At 36.4% G+C, this 21,435-nt stretch overlaps 1 protein-coding gene across 2 annotated transcripts in view; it reads left to right on the top strand.

Moving 5' to 3' along the window:
• Nap1 (Nucleosome assembly protein 1) overlaps positions 1–21,435 on the top strand; it is a 35,608-nt gene that overhangs the window by 4,328 nt on the left and 9,845 nt on the right. For both annotated transcript variants that reach the window (XM_069823325.1, XM_069823326.1), the window contains exons 3-8: positions 6,875–7,018; positions 13,439–13,584; positions 13,674–13,830; positions 14,848–14,985; positions 17,474–17,621; positions 20,855–20,974. In XM_069823325.1, coding sequence (XP_069679426.1) covers positions 6,875–7,018; positions 13,439–13,584; positions 13,674–13,830; positions 14,848–14,985; positions 17,474–17,621; positions 20,855–20,974 — 853 coding nt within the window. The remainder of the gene's footprint in view (positions 1–6,874; positions 7,019–13,438; positions 13,585–13,673; positions 13,831–14,847; positions 14,986–17,473; positions 17,622–20,854; positions 20,975–21,435) is intronic.

Here is a 21,435-nt window from a genome sequence, read left to right as displayed (position 1 = left end):
TATATAGATCAGAGTTTCTCAACCTTCCTCATTTCCTCACTTTATTTTAGTGCGGGCCTCTAAGTCTAAGGTGTAGATTGTGTAGAATGTACTGTAGTGTTTTTTCTTTCTCTTGTACGGGGGAGGGACCCGAAGGCTTACACTGCAGCCTGAGGCTTATTGTGCTTATCACCCTATTCTTGTGAATGATAGGGTAGCCGAACTGCCGCGCTCTTGTACAAGTACAGCACGCTGCACCGTGTATGGATGATGATGATATGTGAATTAATAATGGCGAAATGAGCCCGAGGTCCAATACTGAAAGTTACCTAGCAATTCTGCTTCAATTAGTTGAGGGAAAATCCCGGAAAAACCCCAAACAGATAACTTGTTCCAACCAGGATTTGAACCCGGGCCCGCTCGTTTCATAGCCAGATGTGCTGACCATTACTCCACAGCGGTGGACTACTGTAGTGTTACTCAACCTTTTTGATTTTGAGGCTCCTTGTTTCCTCACATTACTTCAGTGCGGCTCCCTGGCCTGACGTGTAGAGTAGAATGTAGAACATACAAAGTAGTAATATGAAATTTGGTATCAATTCAAAAAGAAAAAACTTAATTAGCTTGTTTTAATTTAATGTAAAATTGTCAGATAATAAAATTTTCAAAGAAAAACTTTTAAAATTATGTTGTTGTTATTATTATTATTATTAATATTATTATTATTACCACCATTATTTTTTCATTGCACCCCACTACCAGTTGGTCGGTAACCCTCACGGCTGCAGCCCCCCCCCCCCCGTTCCTGTTGAGAATCACTTATTTAGATTAAATCTATTTTAAATACACTGAGGAAATATTTATATTGACTAGGTACACCTAATTAAATATTCCTTTACTTATTTTATAGATAAGAGGTTTTATATATACTATATACCATAGTATGTTGCCCATAATGCTTTGGTAAATCCCTGTGAGTGAAAGAGTATTGTTGGAGGTTGATGTAGATTGGAGAATTGACATCAAGGAAGACTATTGTTCTGTTTGGGAAATGTTTCCAATGTGACAATGTGAACTGATATTTGTGTATTTTGATGTACGATTTTTCTGAATATTAGCCCCCGAAAAATGGCAAATGAACAGACTAAGTAGGCCTAAGTGATGTGAATGGGAAGGACGGAATAAAAGGGGGATGGTTCATGTTTTGTATTCGCAAGACTGTGTTTAGCACTTCCATACAATAATGTAGTTTCTACTTCTGAAAAATGTCCTAACAGCGGGTAATATTGAAATTAGGAAAGAACGAGCCTCATCCTCTTTCATCTCTTTGGTTTTGTTTAGCATAACTAAATTATCCTCAACGGAAGATTTTTTTTTCTGGAACTTCTGCTATGTCTTCTCTCATCTTCATCACTCACCTGCATTTCATTGTGTGTTATTGTCCATTTCTGCAAAATGTTTCAATATAATGTCACACATATCACGCCACAACTTCTACCTGATGCCTCTATTTTTGTATTATTCACAAAAGAATCCCAGAAACATTGTCTTCTATCTAATTGACTGATAACAGCTGCGTATCCAAAATCATAATGCTTTCAAACATGAATTTTACTCCTTATTATGCCGCTACGCTATGCGTAGTACGCATGACTGTGTAAGCCCACATTTGTCCAAGGTATTCAACTCTTCTCCGTAGTCTGTAGCGCATAGCGGGACGTCCGTATGGATCCTACGGATGCGTACAGTACGCAGAACTGTGTAAGCTCCCATATATGTAAGGTATTTTGCTACTGATCTGTAGTCCGTAGCGCGTAGCATACGGATGACTGTGTAACGGGCCTTAGAGACAGAGTATGTAATTCATTATAAACGTTCTTGTGTTTTAATGTAAACTAGCAGCAAATTTGTTTTAGTAATAGTATTATGAAATCTTTTTCATTGGGCTAGTGGTTAACATACTTCCAGTCTGCTGTCAAAAAATCTGAAAGTTAGAATTTGTAAAACAGTTATATTACCAGTGTTTTTTATGATTGTGAAACTTTGGACTCTCACTTTGAGAGAGAAACAGAGGTTAAATGTGTTTGAGAATAAGGTGCTTAAGAAAATATTTGGGACTAAGAGGAATGAAGTTAAAGGAGAATAGAGAAAGTTACACAACACAGAATTGTACGCATTGTATTCTTCACCTGACATAATTAGGAACATTAAATCCAGACGTTTGAGATGGACAGGGCATGTAGCATGTATGGGCGGATCCAGAAATGCATATAGAGTGTTAGTTGGGAGGCCAGAGGGAAAAAGACCTTTAGGGAGGCCGAGACTTAAATGGGAAGATAATATTAAAATGGATTTGAGGGAAGTGGGATATGATGGTAGAGACTGGATTAATCTTGCTCAGGATAGGGACTAATGGCAGGCTTATGTGAAGGCGGCAATGTACCTCCGGGTTCCTTAAAAGCCAGTAAGTAAGTAAGTATATACTCGTTGGTTTATGGCATTTGAAAGAACTCTTGTTCCTGCACGAAGGCAGGGGAGAGGTAAGAGGGGAGGGGGAAGAGCAAGGTGGCTCGTTGGCAAGACATTGTACTCACGTTTGGGAGGTCCCAGGTTCAAACCATGTGGTCAGGGGTTTTTAATGATTTCCTCGATCATATAACAACTAGAAAATGAGTTTAAAAGTATGCCAGATTTGTTCTCACTTTCGCAATGAAAATATAGATACTGTTTTGCAGAATCTTACTGTGGACTTTCTGAAGTCTGATTAGTGTAATATGCAACTAGTCAGCAATGTGTGCAATGGAGAGGGAAAGGAACTGGCAACCCTACCCCATTATCTTCTGGCCCACTTGTCTCATGAGTGATGCCTTGTTGGTGGCACTTGTAGGGTCCAGACCTGTTTTCGGACAGTTGACTAAACAACTGTGGACATGTCTCAGAATGACCATTAGATAGCAATACACAAAATAGAAATTGAATGTGCCATCATTTCCGACAGACAGTCACAGTATGATCTTGGAGTTAGAGAGAGACTAAGTAAAAAAAAATAAAATAAAAAAATAATAATTAATACTGGTCATCGAACTCAATCACGTAAACATAACCAGATAATGCCCTTGAAAATTCCATCCTGGCATCTGCGTATGATTGTTTGTAAAGTAGAGTGCTAATGTCTGTAGTAGAACTTCAGTCCCCAAAACAGAACAAAGGAGCTGCTTTTTCTATTTTTCAATTTTGGTGTGTTTCTGAAGACTTCGAAATAAAGGAATGTTTTTAAAAAGTGAATAGGGGAGATAATTCGTAATTCCATAGCATGTCTGCAAGTGTAAAATAAGTTAATTATACTGGTAAATACTGTGCATAAAATCTACAAGTGTAATATTCTGACGTGGTTTTCATCAGGAAGTGCACCACTTACATTGCAGTATTCATTCAACAGCCTTAGGAAGGGTAAAATGTTTTTCCTATCGTTTATGACTAAAATGTCACAGAACGAAAGACTGATAGTAAAACCATTCTTTAGTTGAGGGAAATGGCGTTGATGGGAATTGTCAGAGTGAAGAAGAGAGAGAGAATGTTAAATACTGTGCATCAGCTTCAGGAGTGCTACTTTCTGACAAAAGGGAGTTGCAACAGGCAACATATTTTAATGATGTCTATACAAAGTTATAGTTTTGAAGAAAAGGTTCCAGTACGTCTAGGAATTCCTATTCCTTTAGGAATAGTCAGAAAGCAATGTGATATAAATTAAAGGATCAATTTCTATATAATATGTCCATGCATATGCATGTACAGTAGTGGCAAAAAAACCGGACCAACCCTTGTAGCTGATTTCAAAGCCTTATTCACTCCAGAGCATGATAGACTGGTAATTAAGACTTTCGTGGTTCGAATCCTGTCTGGGAAGGAAACCTTTTTTTTTTTTTTTTCCTTATTCAAATTTATTCCCAATAGTTTTCGATTGCTGGTAAAATTCATATTCTGGGAATAATAAGTTAATTAAATAGTAAAATATCGCTGCAATCGAAAAGTATTGGAAATAAATTTGAATAAGGAACAAAAAAAATTTCTTTCCCAGGCAGGATTCGAACCACGAAAGTCTTAGTTACCAGTCTATCGTGCTCTGGAGTGAACAAAGCTCTGAAATCACCTCCGGTTTTTTTGCCACTGCTACACATATCTAGCCATATTATTGGAATGAAGGAAATGTTTTAACATATCTGTTTTTACAAGAGTTGAACTCAGAATGGGTCCATGTATCTAAGCTTACATTAACTCATTGTGCGTCCTATTTGCGATTATTGTTCAATCTGACCAGTGACTTGAATGGCATTCGTGAATCTGTTGCTGACAGGTGGGCCACATTACCTCAGCCTTGACCAGTGGCGAAGTGTCAGGGTAGGCAGGGTAAGCTGAGCTTTCCCAAACATTGTTGAAAAAGGGACAAGATCAATTTAGAATTTAGTTAATTAAAAACAGGAGCGTTTCCGCGTTTCGTTTATCTTCTAGCGATGTAAAGCACAGACTAGATCACTATTTCCTAACCCATGCTTACCCAAAAATTGTGTCACGCTTTGCTACTGGCCCTGACAGAACCAGGTGCCATGTCCAGATAAGGAGCAACAACTCCTTCCGATGTCAACATCAAAAACCCATACTACTCCCAAGATTTCATTCCAGTCTATTTTTAACTATTGCAGATAGGTAAACTGGGAGGGAGGTGGAGAGTGAGTGTGTTGATGGTATGCATACAGTAAAACAGATGTAACCTAAGAAAAACCCTGTTACATCTGCTTTGAAGTGGGATCTTGACTTGACCAGGGATTGAAACCAGGTCACCTGGATGAAAAGCCAGCACTGAGTCACAGACATGAAGTTAACATGTCATATGTGTGTGCTATTTCTTTACTATTTTATAAATTTTTAATGTTCAGTCTGGAAGAAATCTTACATATGAAATACCATGAACTTTCCACTCAAAACTAGTTTCTAACGATTGTCTTTATTATTTTACATAAAAAATGTCGAATAGGACACTATACAATTTCCCAAAAATGTTTAGTTTCATAATTATTACCGAAATGTTCCATAAACTGGAAAGTTGTTTACATCAAGTTTGAAGGGATGAAAGATTCTTGAAAATTTGTTATGTTGATGAGAGAAGAATAATCATGATTTTCTTAGTAAACTTTTAATATGTCTATCCAGGTACAACTATACTTCAGTATCCCTCCAAGTAACTTATATATACACAAATGGTTCACTCAGAATGACTAATCATTCCATAGTACTATACCTGGTGACTCATTTTCACTGTCGATTTTAGGGATTATCGATTTTAGGGATTATCATGGTTACTTCCATGACTTGTTCATACGAATTCTGTGGAGTTGGTTTCAGAAGGTGATACAGTGATATTTCAGTTTTCTCACCAGTGGTTATGAATTATGGACAAATTGTCAAATGATGGCAGTACTTTAAGCACACCTCCAATCACTGTCCTTATTGACCATAAAGTTCACTTGGACTCACTAGAGCTCAAACTATTAGCTTCAGTGTGAAAATTAGACGAAGACTACTAAAATACTGTCAGTGTATTAATATGTTGTTATCCAATGCTAGGCTATCTTACCAATGAAGCCATCAGCTGTCTTGCAGTCCAATATTTTTTCATAGAAGTTAGGAGTGGTCGGGAGAGACTTGCAGTTAACTAGACTAGACGTCATTTCGGAAGGCGGTTAGCTTCTATATGCGCTGTAGCATTTCTGGTATGTGACGTCACAAGCTTGTACAGTAGAACCAATCAGAATCAGTCTATAACAAGCACTTCCTGAGTTCGTTTGTTCACGTGTGAGTGTTTCAATACATTGAATAAGTAAAACTAACATTTACTATGTGTATGTAATGTAAATAAATGGAAGAAGAGACTGTAAAAACATAAGTATTACACAAGCAGGCGCGGAAAATAGTGTTTAAGGTGTATAATTATTATAAAAACGTTAACGAGCAGAACGCTGCCGGCCATCTTGATGCTGGCAGCAACGTTGCTAACGTGCAAGAAACGACTGCAGATGCATGTGGTGTGGGATTGGGAACCGTGCAAAGAATATTGTTAGTGAAGGAAAGAGGGTTTGTTTGGTGTCATGCTTACAGTAATCAATGGCTAAGGTCATTATTGTCTTTTGATAATTTAAATTCTCTCCTGCACTATTTGTATTGCATGTGCGTGAAGTACGATGTGGCAATGTTGTACGCTGCCTTGCGCTTTCTCTCTATCTGTCTCTCTCGACGCAAACGCTAGCAGACAACCCGCCTTCCGAATTGCCGTGGACTCCAGAGGTTTCAGTTCATGGCTTCCTCTCTTCCACACAGAACACAATTTGGTGATGAAGTAATGCCAATCTTATGCAGGTGTTATGTCCAGTTAGGAGACGAAAAGCTGCTACAGCAGAATTCTGTGGATTGTCTGAGATTGGGGTATGAGATTGGGGTTAAGTAAAAGTTGTCTCTGTGCATGATCTTTAGATGATTCCTGTGTTGTATCCATAAACCTTTATACAATGAATGTATATTTGATTCTACAAAAATGAAAGGTTGGGATTGTGATATATGTTGTAGCTGGGAACATTATTTCTTGGCAATTATGTAATTTTTATTGTGCCATGTTTCTCAATTTTTTTTAGCATAATTACAGAAATGTTACCATGGGTCCATCTCAAGTTTGTTACTAGATATCAGTCGTGTAATGTCTGTAATGTTGAATGATGTCTGGTACTGAAAAGTCTCTCTACTACAAGTAAATAGAATCCGATATATGTAATCATTGCCAGTTTATTTCGGTGATAAAAAATGGACTTGTATTCTTATTTCACCTGTTTAATTTTCTCTCTTACAGCATTTGCCCGCCTCTGTGAAACGTAGAATTAAAGCTCTTAAAAAAATTCAGCTGGAGGCAACAAACATTGAAGCTAAATTCTATGAAGAAGTTCACCTATTGGAATGCAAGTACCAAAAACTGTATGTGCCCTTGTACGAAAAGGTATGTTCATAGAAAATTGTAGTTACAATACACTTCAATCCTGTTAACTTTTTGTAGAATATTAAAGATAATGGAAAATGTGTCTATATTTTATCACCAGGCTTCGCATATTTGTCACGCTGAATTTATCGAGGAATATAGCTTTGTAAAGTAGGATTTTTCAAAGGATCCCCAGTCGGTCTCTTTTGTTGCTAGAAGAACTTAGCCGCACGGTCCACCCCGGTCATTAAGGGACGCGTGCGGAAATTTCTAGGCGCGCAGTTGTCACGTTTTACATTGACTTCCCCACGTGGGTATGAAACAATCGTGTATTTATTTCTATACAACAAATTGTACTTTAATTCAATCAATCACGAATTAATGAATGGTTAATTTTGAGTTACTGTGTGCATAAATCCGTTATAGAATCATTGTACGGTCAACTTCTTCAAACTAATATATTTTCATACTTAGACTATATCAATAATAATAATAATAATAATAATAATAACACCGAAAGAATATTGTCAATTTGTGTTTCGTGTCTAAATTCACAGCGAAATCTGAAATGTTATGTAATAAACAGACATCGGATTCTAGGGCAAATGCCTATTTTGTTTCTTTAGGAGAAAAGTAAAAATAATTATTAATATTTGTGTTTCATGGAAATTGAAAGGTATTCAAAGAGTTTTATAGTGCCCTAAAATGCCCTAAAACGGTTATTAGAGCCTAATTTGTTAATATTCGCCTAAAAATGCCTAACTCACTGTAAAGTTTCGCATTTTACTCTTACTTTTTATAATTTATACATGCATTCACTGCGAAATTTAAGGCATTTAAAAAGTGGAAAGTTTGCTTCACACCGGCCATGAAACCATTGATAAAGGAAACAAAATGTTTTGAATCTCACGACACTCGCAATAGATTTCACCGAATTTAACATGTTTGGAGGCATAAATGCCGACAAAGAACCAACCTTAGTTTTGAAGCAGGCAACAATCACAACATGTGCTGCTACCGATTCAGAGATATACAATACTATAAAAATGACTGTTTTCTGTCTGAAACCGATTAGCTGTACTGCCCTTCAGAGTGTCATAAAATCACAATTTTTGGAGAAAGAGTGTTTTTGAAATATTTATGAAAAGTCGTAAAACTGCAAATTAGTAGGGTAAACCGTTACAAAATATTTAAAAGAATGGCCCTCCTAGTGTTAACACTACCAGGAAATGCAACAATAAGTGGAACTTTGTATTTTTGTCCAATTGAATCTCAATAACAACGGTTCATTTGAATGCTCGTTAACAGTTGCTCTTTCCCTCACCTTATTTGTGTTGAGAAGTTTTGAGCGGTAGGACGTTTTCCTGTGAAGTTTAACGCGATAATGCCGAAAAATATAAGTGCAAAATCTACATTGATCCGGCAATGGCTAACAGAATATTCAGAATTCACTTATGATGGAAAAATAATATTCTGCAAGATTTGTAGCAAACAGGTATGTAACAATAGTTGAAATATATAAATTCTATTAATTTTAATGAGTAGGCCTATAATATTTATACATTGACTGAGCTATCCTGAGGTATAATTCTTTTTAAGACCACTACACTTTAACCTTTTAAATTTCGATAGGTGATAGAAATACGGCAATACAACAATTAGGATTTTATTTTAATTCAGTTTACTTTACATTTTTATATTTCGCAAGAAAAGAAGTGCCACCTAAAGCAGCATGTGCAAGGAGCGGCTCATAAGGCTAAAGCTCAGCAGAAAAATCAACTGCAACAAACTTTACTAACACAGCCTACTTCATCCAATCTTTACAGCAATTTCTATGCTGATTTAACCAGAGCGTTTGTTGCTGTTAACATTCCCTGGAATGCAATTGAAAATCCGGTTTTAAGACAGTTTTTACAAAAATACTGCAAACAAAATATCCCATCTGAGTCGACCCTAAGAAAAAATTACTTAGACAGAATATACAATGAAACTTTAGCTTCCATTCGGGAGGATATAGGTGATTCTTACATATGGGTCTCTGTGGATGAAACCTCAGATCCTATGAATAGGTATATAGCAAATATGGTAGTAGGAAAACTTAGTCCTGATGGACCTTCGATTCCACACCTCGTATGTGTTAAGGAACTTTCGAAAGTGAATAGCCAAGCCATTGCTTATTTTGTAAATAAAGGCCTACAGTCTTTATACTCAGGTAATATAGACGATTCTAAAGTTCTGTTGTTTTGTACTGATGCTGCCTCATACATGGTTGCTGCAGCTCCACTTCTTAAAACATTTTATCCTAACCTCACGCATGTAACCTGTCTAGCACATGGCCTTCACAGGGTTTCTGAAACAATCCGGAATGAATTTCCTCTTGTCAATTCGTTTATTTCTAACACAAAAAAATGTTTTTGTAAAGCCCCATCCAGGATTTCAATATTCAGAGAGAACTTTCCAGATATCCCACTCCCACCTCAGCCGGTTGTTACACGATGGGGAACCTGGATTCAGTCAGTGGTGTATTATTCTAAGTATTTTAAAGAAGTGGTCACAGTTATTGATAAATTACCTGAAACTGATAGTGCAGCGTGTGTGAAAGCAGTGAAAGATTGTCTGAATGACTCACGAGTGAAAAACGATATTGCCTACATAACATCAAACTTTTCTTTCATACCTGCAAGCTTTGAACAATTAGAACGTGAAAAACAATCTATTTGTAGCCAAATAGCAATAGTAAAGGAAGCTCAAGTGAACATACATTCTGCTTTGGGCGAAGCTGGGAAAAAAAGTTAAAAATAAGTGGGACAACGTATTAAATAAGAATGTAGGATTTTCATTGTTGGAAAAAGTATCAAGAGTGATATCGGGGGAAAGTGTAAATGTTCCAGTAAGTATTGATGTTTCTATTGTACCTAATTTAAAATTTGCGCCTCTCACATCAGTTTCGGTTGAAAGAAGTTTTTCTGCTTTCAAAATGATTCTCAGTGACAAAAGGCAAAGGTTAACTGTGGAGAATTTAGAAAAAATTCTGGTGGTGTACTGTGCAGATAATTATAATAAAGTCTGAGCATGGAACTGAATTTCAATAACTTAAAATGAGTAATCTTGATATCAATAATCATTATTTCATTAGTTTCAATATATTAAATTTGTGCAGCTCTGTTTATAAATATAATACGAGGCCTGTCTAAAAAGTATCCGACCTTAATTTTTCCCGCGTAAAGTTGTGATTCTAAGGCGGCACCACTGTGCATGGTGGAAGGAGGAACTGTAATGCACATGCTTGAATTTTTTCACCGCATTCGCTTGTGCCAGTCACTGGCTGGTGGTCGCCAAGTAAGGTGCTGTTCTAGGTGTTTGTCGGATTTAGTTTTCTCGCAAGATGACTGAACGAATTGAGCAAAGATACTGCATCAAATTTTGTCAAAAGCTTGGTGATTCTCAAAGTCAAACAATTCGTAAGATTCAGCAGGTGTTTGGGGAAGATGCGATGGGTGTAACACAAATTAAGGAGTGGTTCAACCGATTCAAAGATGGCCGCACATCAGCGGAGAGTGAGCAGCGTTGTGGCAGGCCCCAAACTGCTCGGAGTGCAGCTGTTGTTGAGAGGGTGCGAAATTTGGTGATGGCAGATCGTCGTTTGACCGTGCGGGAGATTGCCGAAGAGGTTGGAGTGAGTAAAGATTCTGCACATGCAATTTTGCGTGATGATTTGAACATGAACCGAGTGGCTGCGAAATTCTTGCCCAAGTTGTTGTCCCCGGAACAAAAGGACCTCCGTCGTGACGTTGCACAGGACCTTCTGGACACCGCCAACACTGATCCTGGGTTTCTGAACACCGTGATAACTGGAGATGAGTCATGGGTGTACGGGTACGACCCAGGAACAAAAAGACAGTTGTCGCAATGGAAGCATCCCGAGTCTCCAAGGCCGAAGAAAGCGCGGCAGGTGCGAAGCAAAATCAAGGTGATGCTGACTGTTTTCTTTGATGTCCGTGGAATTGTGCATCACGAATACGCACCGGAAGGACAAATGGTGACAAAGGAGTACTATCACGATGTTCTCCGGCGACTCCGTGATGCAGTTCGGCGCAAAAGACCAGACATGTGGACGGCGAACAACTGGCACTTGCATCACGACAACGCCCCCGCACATTCATCCCTATTGATACACACTTTCTTGGCCGAACATGGAATTACAACCGTTCACCAACCTCCCTACTCTCCAGACCTGGCTCCTTGCGACTTCTGGTTGTTTCCAAAATTGAAGACACCACTGAAAGGATCCCATTTTGAGAGTAGAGAAGAGATAATGCGGAATGCGACGACGGAGCTGAACACCATTCCAAAAGAAGACTTCCAGAGGTGTTTCCGGCAGTGGAAGGATCGGTGGGCTAAGTGTGTGCAAGCACAAGGGGCCTACTTTGAAGGGGATTAGGGTCCCAACCCCGTCAGGTATTTGAAATATTTTTTTCTGGCTAAAGGTCGGATACTTTTTAGACAGACCTCGTATAGTATTCTTTTTTAATGTTTAAACATACTTTTTGTGCGTATTTTAGTGTATAACTAAAAATTTCAGTGAAAGAAATAAGTATGTGCCTAAAATGCCTATTTTCATTAAAATAGAGCCTAATTTTACAAATTTTGAGCTTATTTTAGGCGCCTAAAACTGCAATTTTTAGTGCCTAAAAATCCGATGTCTAGTAATAAAATATGACATTTTTCTTCTCTTACCTCTATTCGTCGTCACTCTCTCCTTAATGAATCACAAATCTCTCTTGGTTATTGTCCCTGTCGTGCTTCATATAATTGCCTTCCGTTTTAATTTCATGTTGAACACAGGAGGACCAATTATGAGTACCAATTGTTGCAGCTCCATCACGCAGAAGTTAACACACTAGACTCAAGTCGCGATAATATTGTTTTTCCTAACATTAGACTTCAGTTGATACCAGATCATTTCCAAAGTTCGACCTGGTTGGCGCAGTTGGTATAGCGCTGACATTCTATGCCCGAGGTTGCGGGTTCGATCCCGGGCTAGGTCGATGGCGTTTGTGTGCTTAAATGCGACAGGCTCATGTTAGTGGATTTACTGGCATGTAAAAGAACTCCTGCGGGATAAAATTCCAGCACACCGGCGACGCTGATATAACCTCGGCAGTTGCGAGCGTCGTTAAATAAAACCTAACATTTAACATTCCCAAAGGATTTAGAACACAGTGGTACGGAGGAAATCGTAACACAACGTGTCCATATGAGGCTGCGAGCTCCTCCACTGCATGTTTCTTTCTGCATGGCTGATTTGATATCCTGCAACATAACTCCCTTGATGGCTATGGGGTTGGGTAGGGTTATATTATTGTCCTAATAAAGTTAATTATGTCTTTAAAATTGCTGTTCATCTATCATTGCTATCTTGGGTTTGTAAACAACTAAGTAATTTACAATAGGCCTATACTCCACGAAATAATAATAATAATAATAATAATAATAATAATAATAATAATAATAAAATTACAGAAGACTTTCAAACAGTGAAGAAAAACACTTGTGAATTGTTTGAACATATTAAGAAAGACTGCAGTTAGTTTTAGCATTCAGGGGAGAATTGGCAACATTTATGTTTGCCTCAGAACGCGGAAACAGAGATTACCCCATCCCCCGAGTGGGTAGAAAAGGTCTTACTTCAAAAGACAACCGCTCAGCGTGCGGTAGCCTCTGTCTTTAACTAGGGATGCATAGAGCGAGCCTACTATACAGAGAGAGTTCAAATGTCTGGCGATCACTGTGTAAATGACATTACAGTAGGCCTACGACGAATGTAAAATATAATGGAGCATATCATGACAACACTGCAATTTAATTTTAATGGTTTGCACAATCAAAAAGTTTCGAACAAATATGTTTGCCACGCCATTGATTACAATTGCATTTCAAAATTAATAATCTGATAGTAAATATACAACAGAAGTTTTATACATATATACAAACAATCTTCCAGTGTTTTGGTACCTGATCCTGAAGAATTAGGCATAATTGTTTCTTTAGCTAAGTCTATTGATCCCAGTATGCTGTTGGGCAATGTAGCAATGTTAAAAATAATCAGAAGTCAGAATACTTCATAAATAATTACTAACACGCAATTGAAGGGATGAGAACATGACAGTCCAAAGCCACAATTTTTACAGGAATAGTTTTTGTGCGAGTTTCTTTCTTACACGTAATTATGAGGTTGCTACTAGTAAAATATTATAAAATTTACTCAACAAACGACTCTTAACTTTATTGATGGAATTTTTAAATGTTGTAGAAATTCAGTGTGAACAGAGTTGAAAACCTAAAATCTTATTCACGTGTTACAGCTGTTTTTCTGTGAATGACTGCATAAATGCGAGTTACTCCTTACATCCAGTAAGTAATATTTCTTTACTCTTTCAGAGAGGAGACGTAATCTCAGGCTTATATGAGCCAACAGACTTGGAATGTGAGTGGGAATCTGATGATGAAAAGGAGGAAGAACTTCGTGCTGATATGAAAAATAAAGTTAAAATTGAAGATGTTGATGCAAAGAAAGAAGACAATGAGTAAGTTTCACACATGATCATGCAATTTATTGTAGACACTCATCATTTGTAATTTATACTGGATTTTTTAATTTTATTTTATTTTTCAGGATAAATAAGAATGACGAAACGAAGGGTATACCAAATTTCTGGTTGACAATCTTCAAAAACGTACAGATGTTGTCAGAAATGGTTCAAGAACATGATGAACCTATCCTCAAACATTTGTATGATATCAAAGTTATATTCCTGGAATCGAATCCTATGGTGAGTTAAGTTCATTCACTCTCTCCGACATTTGAAATACAGGATAAAACAATACTGATTGTGTATGGTGGGATGAAGCATATACATAAAGGTCAGCTGGTCAGAGAATATCGCCAATATTTTGTGATGCCAGTCTTTAACTTCTATTCCATCTTAACTGCGTAATAATTGTAGTCATACTCTGAAGTTAATTGGTTTAGATTGCCAGTGCAGGTTACAGTGTTCCTGGTGAACAAATAGCTACAAACTTAATTTAGTTAGCTTGCGGAAGTGGACAAAATTTCTGTTAAATTGTAAAATGTAAGTGGGAGTACATACTGTGTTGCAAATATTATTTCCTTGTTATTGTATGTCACTTGATAGGAAACTGGAAATACATTATTGCACTATTCTTCGGTGTATTTTATATTCATATATTCGATTGTGTGTGTTTCTTTGGCTTAATCATTACCCGAAATAATTGGAAGTCAACTGTAATATATAAATTCTGTTTAGTTAACAAAGCTCTTCTTCACAGGACCAGAAAATTTATCTTGGAAACACTTTTATTCGGTGGCCGGGTAGCTCAGTTGGTAGAGCAGCTGGCTACGGACTGGAAGGTCTGGGGTTCGATCCCAGGTGGTGACAGGTTTTTTTCTCATTGCCAAACTTCCAGAACGGCCCCGAGGTTCACTCAGCCTCCTATAAAATTGAGTACCAGGTCTTTCCCGGGGGTAAAAGGCGGTAGAGTGTGGTGCCGACCACACCACCTCATTCTAGTGCCGAGGTCATGGAAAGCATGGGGCTCTACCTCTATGCCCCCCAAGTGCCTTCATGGCATGTTACGGGGATACCTTTTACCCTTTTTTTTTACCTTTTAACACTTTTATTCGCGAATTTTTCATGGATAGAAGTATGACTTGTTTTGTATATTAACTTTTGTTATGCACACACAATTTGCGCTGCTGGTTTGGCTTTGTGAATTAGATTATTCATGTTAGGTAAGACGTTCAGTGTTGAACATTTTTTGTGTTGCAGGGTTTTGTTTTGGAGTTCCATTTTTCTCCAAATGAGTACTTTTCAAATTCAGTGCTCACAAAAGAGTATGAAATGAAATGTACACCTGATGAAGGTGATCCTTTTAGTTTCGAGGGACCTGAGATCTACAAGTGCAAAGTAAGTACATTTTAATTAACTTTTGTCTAAAAAAGAACAACTCCACGTGTCACTTCCTCTTTCACCTTCCACAAAATCTAATCTAAACTGTGATTTCGCATTTAAAAGCATATATATATATATATATATATATATATATATATATATATATATATAGTTCCAAACAACACTCATGTTTTTTAGATACCTACTTTGTAGGGTCATGGATCCGACATGTACAGGTTCAAATGAAGGTGATTTATTTTAAAGAATGACATTAAATTCTTAGTAATGTCTTAACTCTGGGAACAAAGTCAAGCTGGGAGATCTGTGTCATACATTATTTATGACTTGTAAAAGATCTCTGTTCCTGACAGATTTGTACAGCATTTCATGTCCATGCTCGCTTCCTTAATGGAGAGCTTCAGGCAAAATTAAATTTCCATACTGCATAACCTCTGCATTTCAAAGCATTGTTCAAATACTACTAATACTAGATCATTGAAAATAAGATTTATTGTAGGCTACAGTCAAGAGAAACTCCAGATTAATGCAATGAAGTTTTCTCATTCTTCATTGACTTACTTACTTACTTACAAATGGCTTTTAAGGAACCCGAAGGTTCATTGCCGCCCTCACATAAGCCTGCCATCAGTCCCTATCCTGTGCAAGATTAATCCAATCTCTATCATCATACCCCACCTCCCTCATCCATTTTAATATCCTCCCATCTACGTCTCGGCCTCCCTAAATGTCTTTTTCCCTCTGGTCTCCCAACTAACACTATATGCATTTCTGGATTCGCCCATACGTGCCACATGCCCTGCCCATCTCAAACGTCTGGATTTTAAGTTCCTAATTATGTCAGGTGAAGAATACAATGCGTGCAGTTCTGTGTTGTGTAACTTTCTCCATTCTCCTGTAACTTCATCCCGCTTAGCCCCAAATATTTTCCTAAGCACCTTATTCTCAAACACCCTTAACCTATGTTCCTCTCTCAGAGTGAGAGTCCAAGTTTCACAACCATACAGAACAACCGGTAATGTAACTGTTTTATAAATTCTAACTTTCAGATTTGTGGACAGCAGACTGGATGATAAGAGCTTCTCATCCGAGTAATAACACGCATTTCCCATATTTATTCTGCGTTTAATTTCCTCCCGAGTGTCATTTATATTTGTTACTGTTGCTCCAAGATATTTGAATTTTTCCACCTCTTCGAAGGATAAATCTCCAATTTTTATATTTCCATTTCGTACAATAATCTGGTCACAAGACATAATCATATACTTTGTCTTTTCGGGATTTACTTCCATACCGATCACTTTACTTGCTTCAAGTAAAATTTCCGTGTTTTCCCTAATCGTTTGTGTATTTTCTCCTAACATATTCACGTCATCTGCATAGACAAGAAGCTGATGTAACCCGTTCAATTCCAAACCCTGCCTGTTATCCTGAACTTTCCTAATGGCATATTCTAGAGCGAAGTTAAAAAGTAAAGGTGATAGTGCATCTCCCTGCTTTAGCCCGCAGTGAATTGGAAAAGCATCAGATAGAAACTGACCTATACGGACTCTGCTGTATGTTTCATTGAGGCACATTTTAATTAATCGAACTAGTTTCTTGGGAATACCAAATTCAATAAGAATATCATATAATACTTCCCTCTTAACCGAGTCATTGACAGCTTTTAAAATTTTAGTGTGCTGTTAGCAATTTGTATGCATAGTAAGAAATTGTGTCGAGAAAGAATAAGAGGGAATAGTAACATGTATTTATTATTATTATTTTTTATTATTATTATTATTATTATTATTATTATTATTATTATTATTATTATTATTATTATTATTATTATTATGCGGGAAAGGGAGAAATGTAATACAGTATGTTCAACTATTTTTTTCTATAATTAACATCTGTTGTTACTATAGTGGACTTTATGTTGTCAGCAAACAGCTGGATACATTAAGAAGATTTATTGAACATCTATTCTTATTATCAAGCACTTAATTCTCCATACCATAATGCACATAGTAAATCAAAATTTTAGAGGCAAATTCAAATGTGTCTGTAAGACTTCTTGCTTGTTCAATGTGGAATGCCTCAGTTCCTGATTCGTTTGTTCATGAAACTGGACACACTGTCAACTGATGGACTAGAGCTATCACATTTCCATAATAGAGACTCTGATTCAAATTCTGATTAGACCAGATGGAAATTATGTTAAACACAAGTTGTTTTGAGACAGTTTATGGTGTAGTACTCCAATTTTTCCTCCTGACATTCCACCAATTGCTTCATTAATGATCATTTTCATAATCTTACCGCTGGTGTAATGTAAATGACCATTTTCATCATCATATTTCTTGTGTAATGTAGACCCATCTTTCTTCCATGGTACATAAGAGGGCATGATGGCAAAATGGAGTATGTTTTAGATGATGAAATTGGTTCTGTTTTCTTACTGTATCATTATTTTGTTATGTTAATATGCATATTATTTCAGGGTTGTATAATTGATTGGAAAAAAGGAAAGAACGTGACTGTTAAAACCATCAAAAAGAAGCAGAAGCATAAGTCGAGGGGCTCTGTTAGAACTGTCACAAAAACTGTTCAGAATGATTCCTTCTTCAATTTCTTCAGTCCACCATGTAGTAAGTATTCTGCAAACATTAAAAAACGTAAACTATTGTCTTAAATTAATTATGAGATGCAGACCAAAAGTAACGCATAAAAATTTATAAAACAATTTCGAATTTATGCATACTAATTTTGTACATATTTCACTTTTCTGCATAGTCTTTCTTTTATCTACATACAGTTGCCATCGCTGAATCCATTTTTGTAGCAAATTTTGTAGGGATTTTGAGACATGTTTGACACTTGTGAAGTGCAGAATCCAAGCTGGATCTCGAGAATTGTTTTTCTCAGAGTGAGACTTTGTGTGTTAGTCATAAATATGAAGGCGTTAGAGATCATTTGAATAGGGAGGATGTCATATAGTTTCGACTTCCTGCTGGATAAGGAATTCGTGCTTTTTGTAGTGGGGCATTATCTTGCTGGAAAATTTTTTGCAAGTCTGGTCGTTTTTCTGCAGTTCCAGGTAGTAAAATTGTCTAGTGGTGATTATATCTTTCGGAATAGGATATGCTAGGATAATTTCTTGCTGGTCCCAGAAAATCACATGTAGAACTTTTTACAAATGCAAGAATTCGGAAAACTTCTTAGTTGTAATGAGTGAATCTTCCCCATATTTCGTTTGTGTTTTTGTTTCAAGATTGAAGCTACGGATTCAGGTCTCATCCATTTTGAACATTCTTTAAAAAAAAATGTGTATCTGAATGGTATCTATCAGTAGTTCTTTGCAGCATATCATTCAAAACACCCCCCCCCCCCCATTCATTGAGCATTCTTGGCATCCAGCAAGCATTCGATTTTGTCATTTTCATATCATTTGTAATGAAGGCTGCTTATTACTGTTTTGTGGTGTAAGTCTTTCTGAATGCAAATATCTTCTGCTGTTAAACGGCGATCATTCATAGTCTGATTTTATACATGTTTTGTGTTGAGATTTGTGCTTGAACAACAGGACAAATCTGGAGTGGGCTGGTGATCATTTTTAAATCTTGTTTTTTATTTATTTTTTTTTTCACATTTCTCTAGTCATTGGATTATTTCCACGAACTGACACTGATTCTCATTGCATATTGACACTATTCCCATCTTTCAAAAACAAAAATTTGATGTAATTGTGCAGTGTTTTTTTGCGCGAAATCTTATAATCAGTACCAAAACAATCTAGGATAAATTCTCACTTCTACACGAACACATTTTCAGAGCTGAGACTTGTAAGCAGTTAACTACAAGGTCATCCTCATCCCTCAGAACCCCCAGACTGGTCATAAAATTCTTTGTACAGTCACAGTATGCATTACTTTGGACTGAAGCTTATAATCTGATTGTTCAGTTAGAATCGTCTTTGTTAGTTCAGTACTTACTAATCTTGTTTCTGAACCCAAATACCGTAGATTCATATCTATTAAAAATGATGAATAGCTTTCTCTCTAGAAAAGACGAGCTTGGAATTCAATTGGAAACTCAGTTTTGGCATGTTAACTTAAGGGAAGTCTGTACTTATCGGATGCAAAATAATGGTGAAAATAGTAGTATCTTCAAGCAGCCATAAATACAATACTATTTATCAGAGCTCTTTTAATTTTTTTTAGTGATATGTGTATACACATGAAGCTTTAAAATAAAAAGAGAATGGTTATTCTGAATTAAATCTTTTCTCTTAAAATAATTTTTTAATTTAAAATAATTTTTTTGTATAAATCCACTACATGCCTGTGATTAGGTGCACTCTATTCACTTAGTATAGCACACATTGAATTGGAATTTTTTTTATGGTGAAGACTGGTCTGGTATAAGCCCTATACCCATAATATTGTAGATATATTAATAATTTTGGTAGGGTGTGTTTTAGTAACTATGAGCAATAAGTGGCTAAAAGTAACAACTCTCCTTAAGACATTTAACTGATTGTCATAGTTTATTATTTTTTGTCATTGGCTTAACATTTAATATAAGGTGTGAACCTTTATATTACATATTTATTTCTTGGGTATTAATTAAGTTATAATATAATAATCTCTTATTTGTGTACACACATATGCTCTTAATGTCAAAAAGTTAAAAGCTTAATCTAAATACATAAAATATGTTGTTGTTTTTTAATGCGAGGCATTTGACAATAAAGTCATTTGACCTCTTGCACTCCAATATTTTTCAAAGATATTGTCATGGTTAGCCACTGACGCACAGATTTTGAGATGTTCTGAATCCATTTCTTGATTTGAGTTGCACGATGGACAGTTAGGAGACTGATATATTCCAATTCTATGCAGATGCTTGGCCAAACAGTCATGGCCTGTTGCCAATCTAAATGCAGCTACAGACTATTTTCGTGATAAATCGGGAATTAACTGTGGATTTTGATGCAGAGAGTTCCATTTTTTCCCTTGGGATTGTGTTACCAAATTTTGTTTGTTGAAGTCTTAAGTATGTAGATTTAATAAATCTTTTCACAGAGTAATACGTAGATTTAGTAACAGGTCTGTAAGTAGCAGTGCTGCCCTTCTTTACTAAAGCATCTGCATTCTCGTTTCCCAGGATTCCACAATGGGATGGTATCCATTGGAATATAATTCTTTTATTGAGTGATATTAATTGAGAGAGCATTTTAGTTATTTCTGCTGTTTGAGATGAAGGTGTGTGTTTAGAGACGATTGATAGAATAGCTGCTTTGGAGTCTGACAATATAACTGCATTCTTAAATTTATTGATGTGGCATAGAAGAGTCCTGAGACTTTCACTTATTGCAATGATTTCTCCATCAAAACTTGTTGTTCCATATCCAAGAGGTCTATAAAGTGAGAAGAGACAGCACGTAACACCTGCACCGGCACAATACAAGTCTTCATGGTTTTAAAATATTTAAATTTGGGGATCATAAAATGTTGAATATGAAGACTTGCTTACATATAAATTAAACTGTTTTATCATATGTTTTAGTACGACGAAAATGTTAATACCCCAGAAATAAATATGTAGTATAAAGATTCACACCTTATATGAAATGTTAAGCCAATGACGGAAAATAATAAATTATTCACTGTATCTCAGAGACTTATCTGAACAAAATCCTCAAAATGAATTGTAACATGATTGTCATAAGCTAAATTATCCATCAATTTTAAAATGTGTTTAAAAGGTTTCTGAGAGTTCAGTGACTAGATAGATACTCACTAAAGATTTTAATAGATTTTGTATGTCTTGTTTGTGGTATTTACAGATTTCTTATATGGTATTTCATTTGTTTTTTTAGTGCCTGAAGACCCAGAAGCAGAAATGGATGAGGAGACTCAGGCGCTATTGACAAGTGATTTTGAAATTGGCCATTACATCAGAGAGAGAATTGTACCACGTGCCATTCTTTATTATACGGGTAGGAAAGATACTGTGGGCTGGCCTTGGATATTTCAGTGATATGCTTACAAATGCTTCTTTGAATAATTTTTGTACTTTAGCAGTTTTAAAGTAATTTCGTCTAGTATACACACATTAGACATGGGAAAACGTAGTTAGCTATATAAGAATATTTCAAGGTGAAGTGCTTGATATCTTTGCTCATGAACTGAGAATTTTATAATTTCATTCTCAAGAGTGACTCATCATTTTCCCTTTAAATTTTCTTGTGTTGACTTCTAAAAATGACTTGACGTTTTCATTTATTTTTCTGTTTCTTATGCTTTCTTCATATCACATACGAGGTGTGTTCAAAAAATATCGAACCTTAATTTTTCCGTGTAAACAAATGAAGAATGGGAGGTGTCCTTCAGTGGAGATGTGTAGGAGACATTCATGAGAATGTGTGGATTTTTCCCGCCCGAGAAAGCGGCAATCGCT

Source organism: Periplaneta americana, chromosome 4, assembly GCF_040183065.1.
Source record: "Periplaneta americana isolate PAMFEO1 chromosome 4, P.americana_PAMFEO1_priV1, whole genome shotgun sequence".
In the NCBI taxonomy this organism is placed as follows: domain Eukaryota; kingdom Metazoa; phylum Arthropoda; class Insecta; order Blattodea; family Blattidae; genus Periplaneta; species Periplaneta americana.
This window is presented reverse-complemented; position numbering and strand designations above follow the sequence as displayed.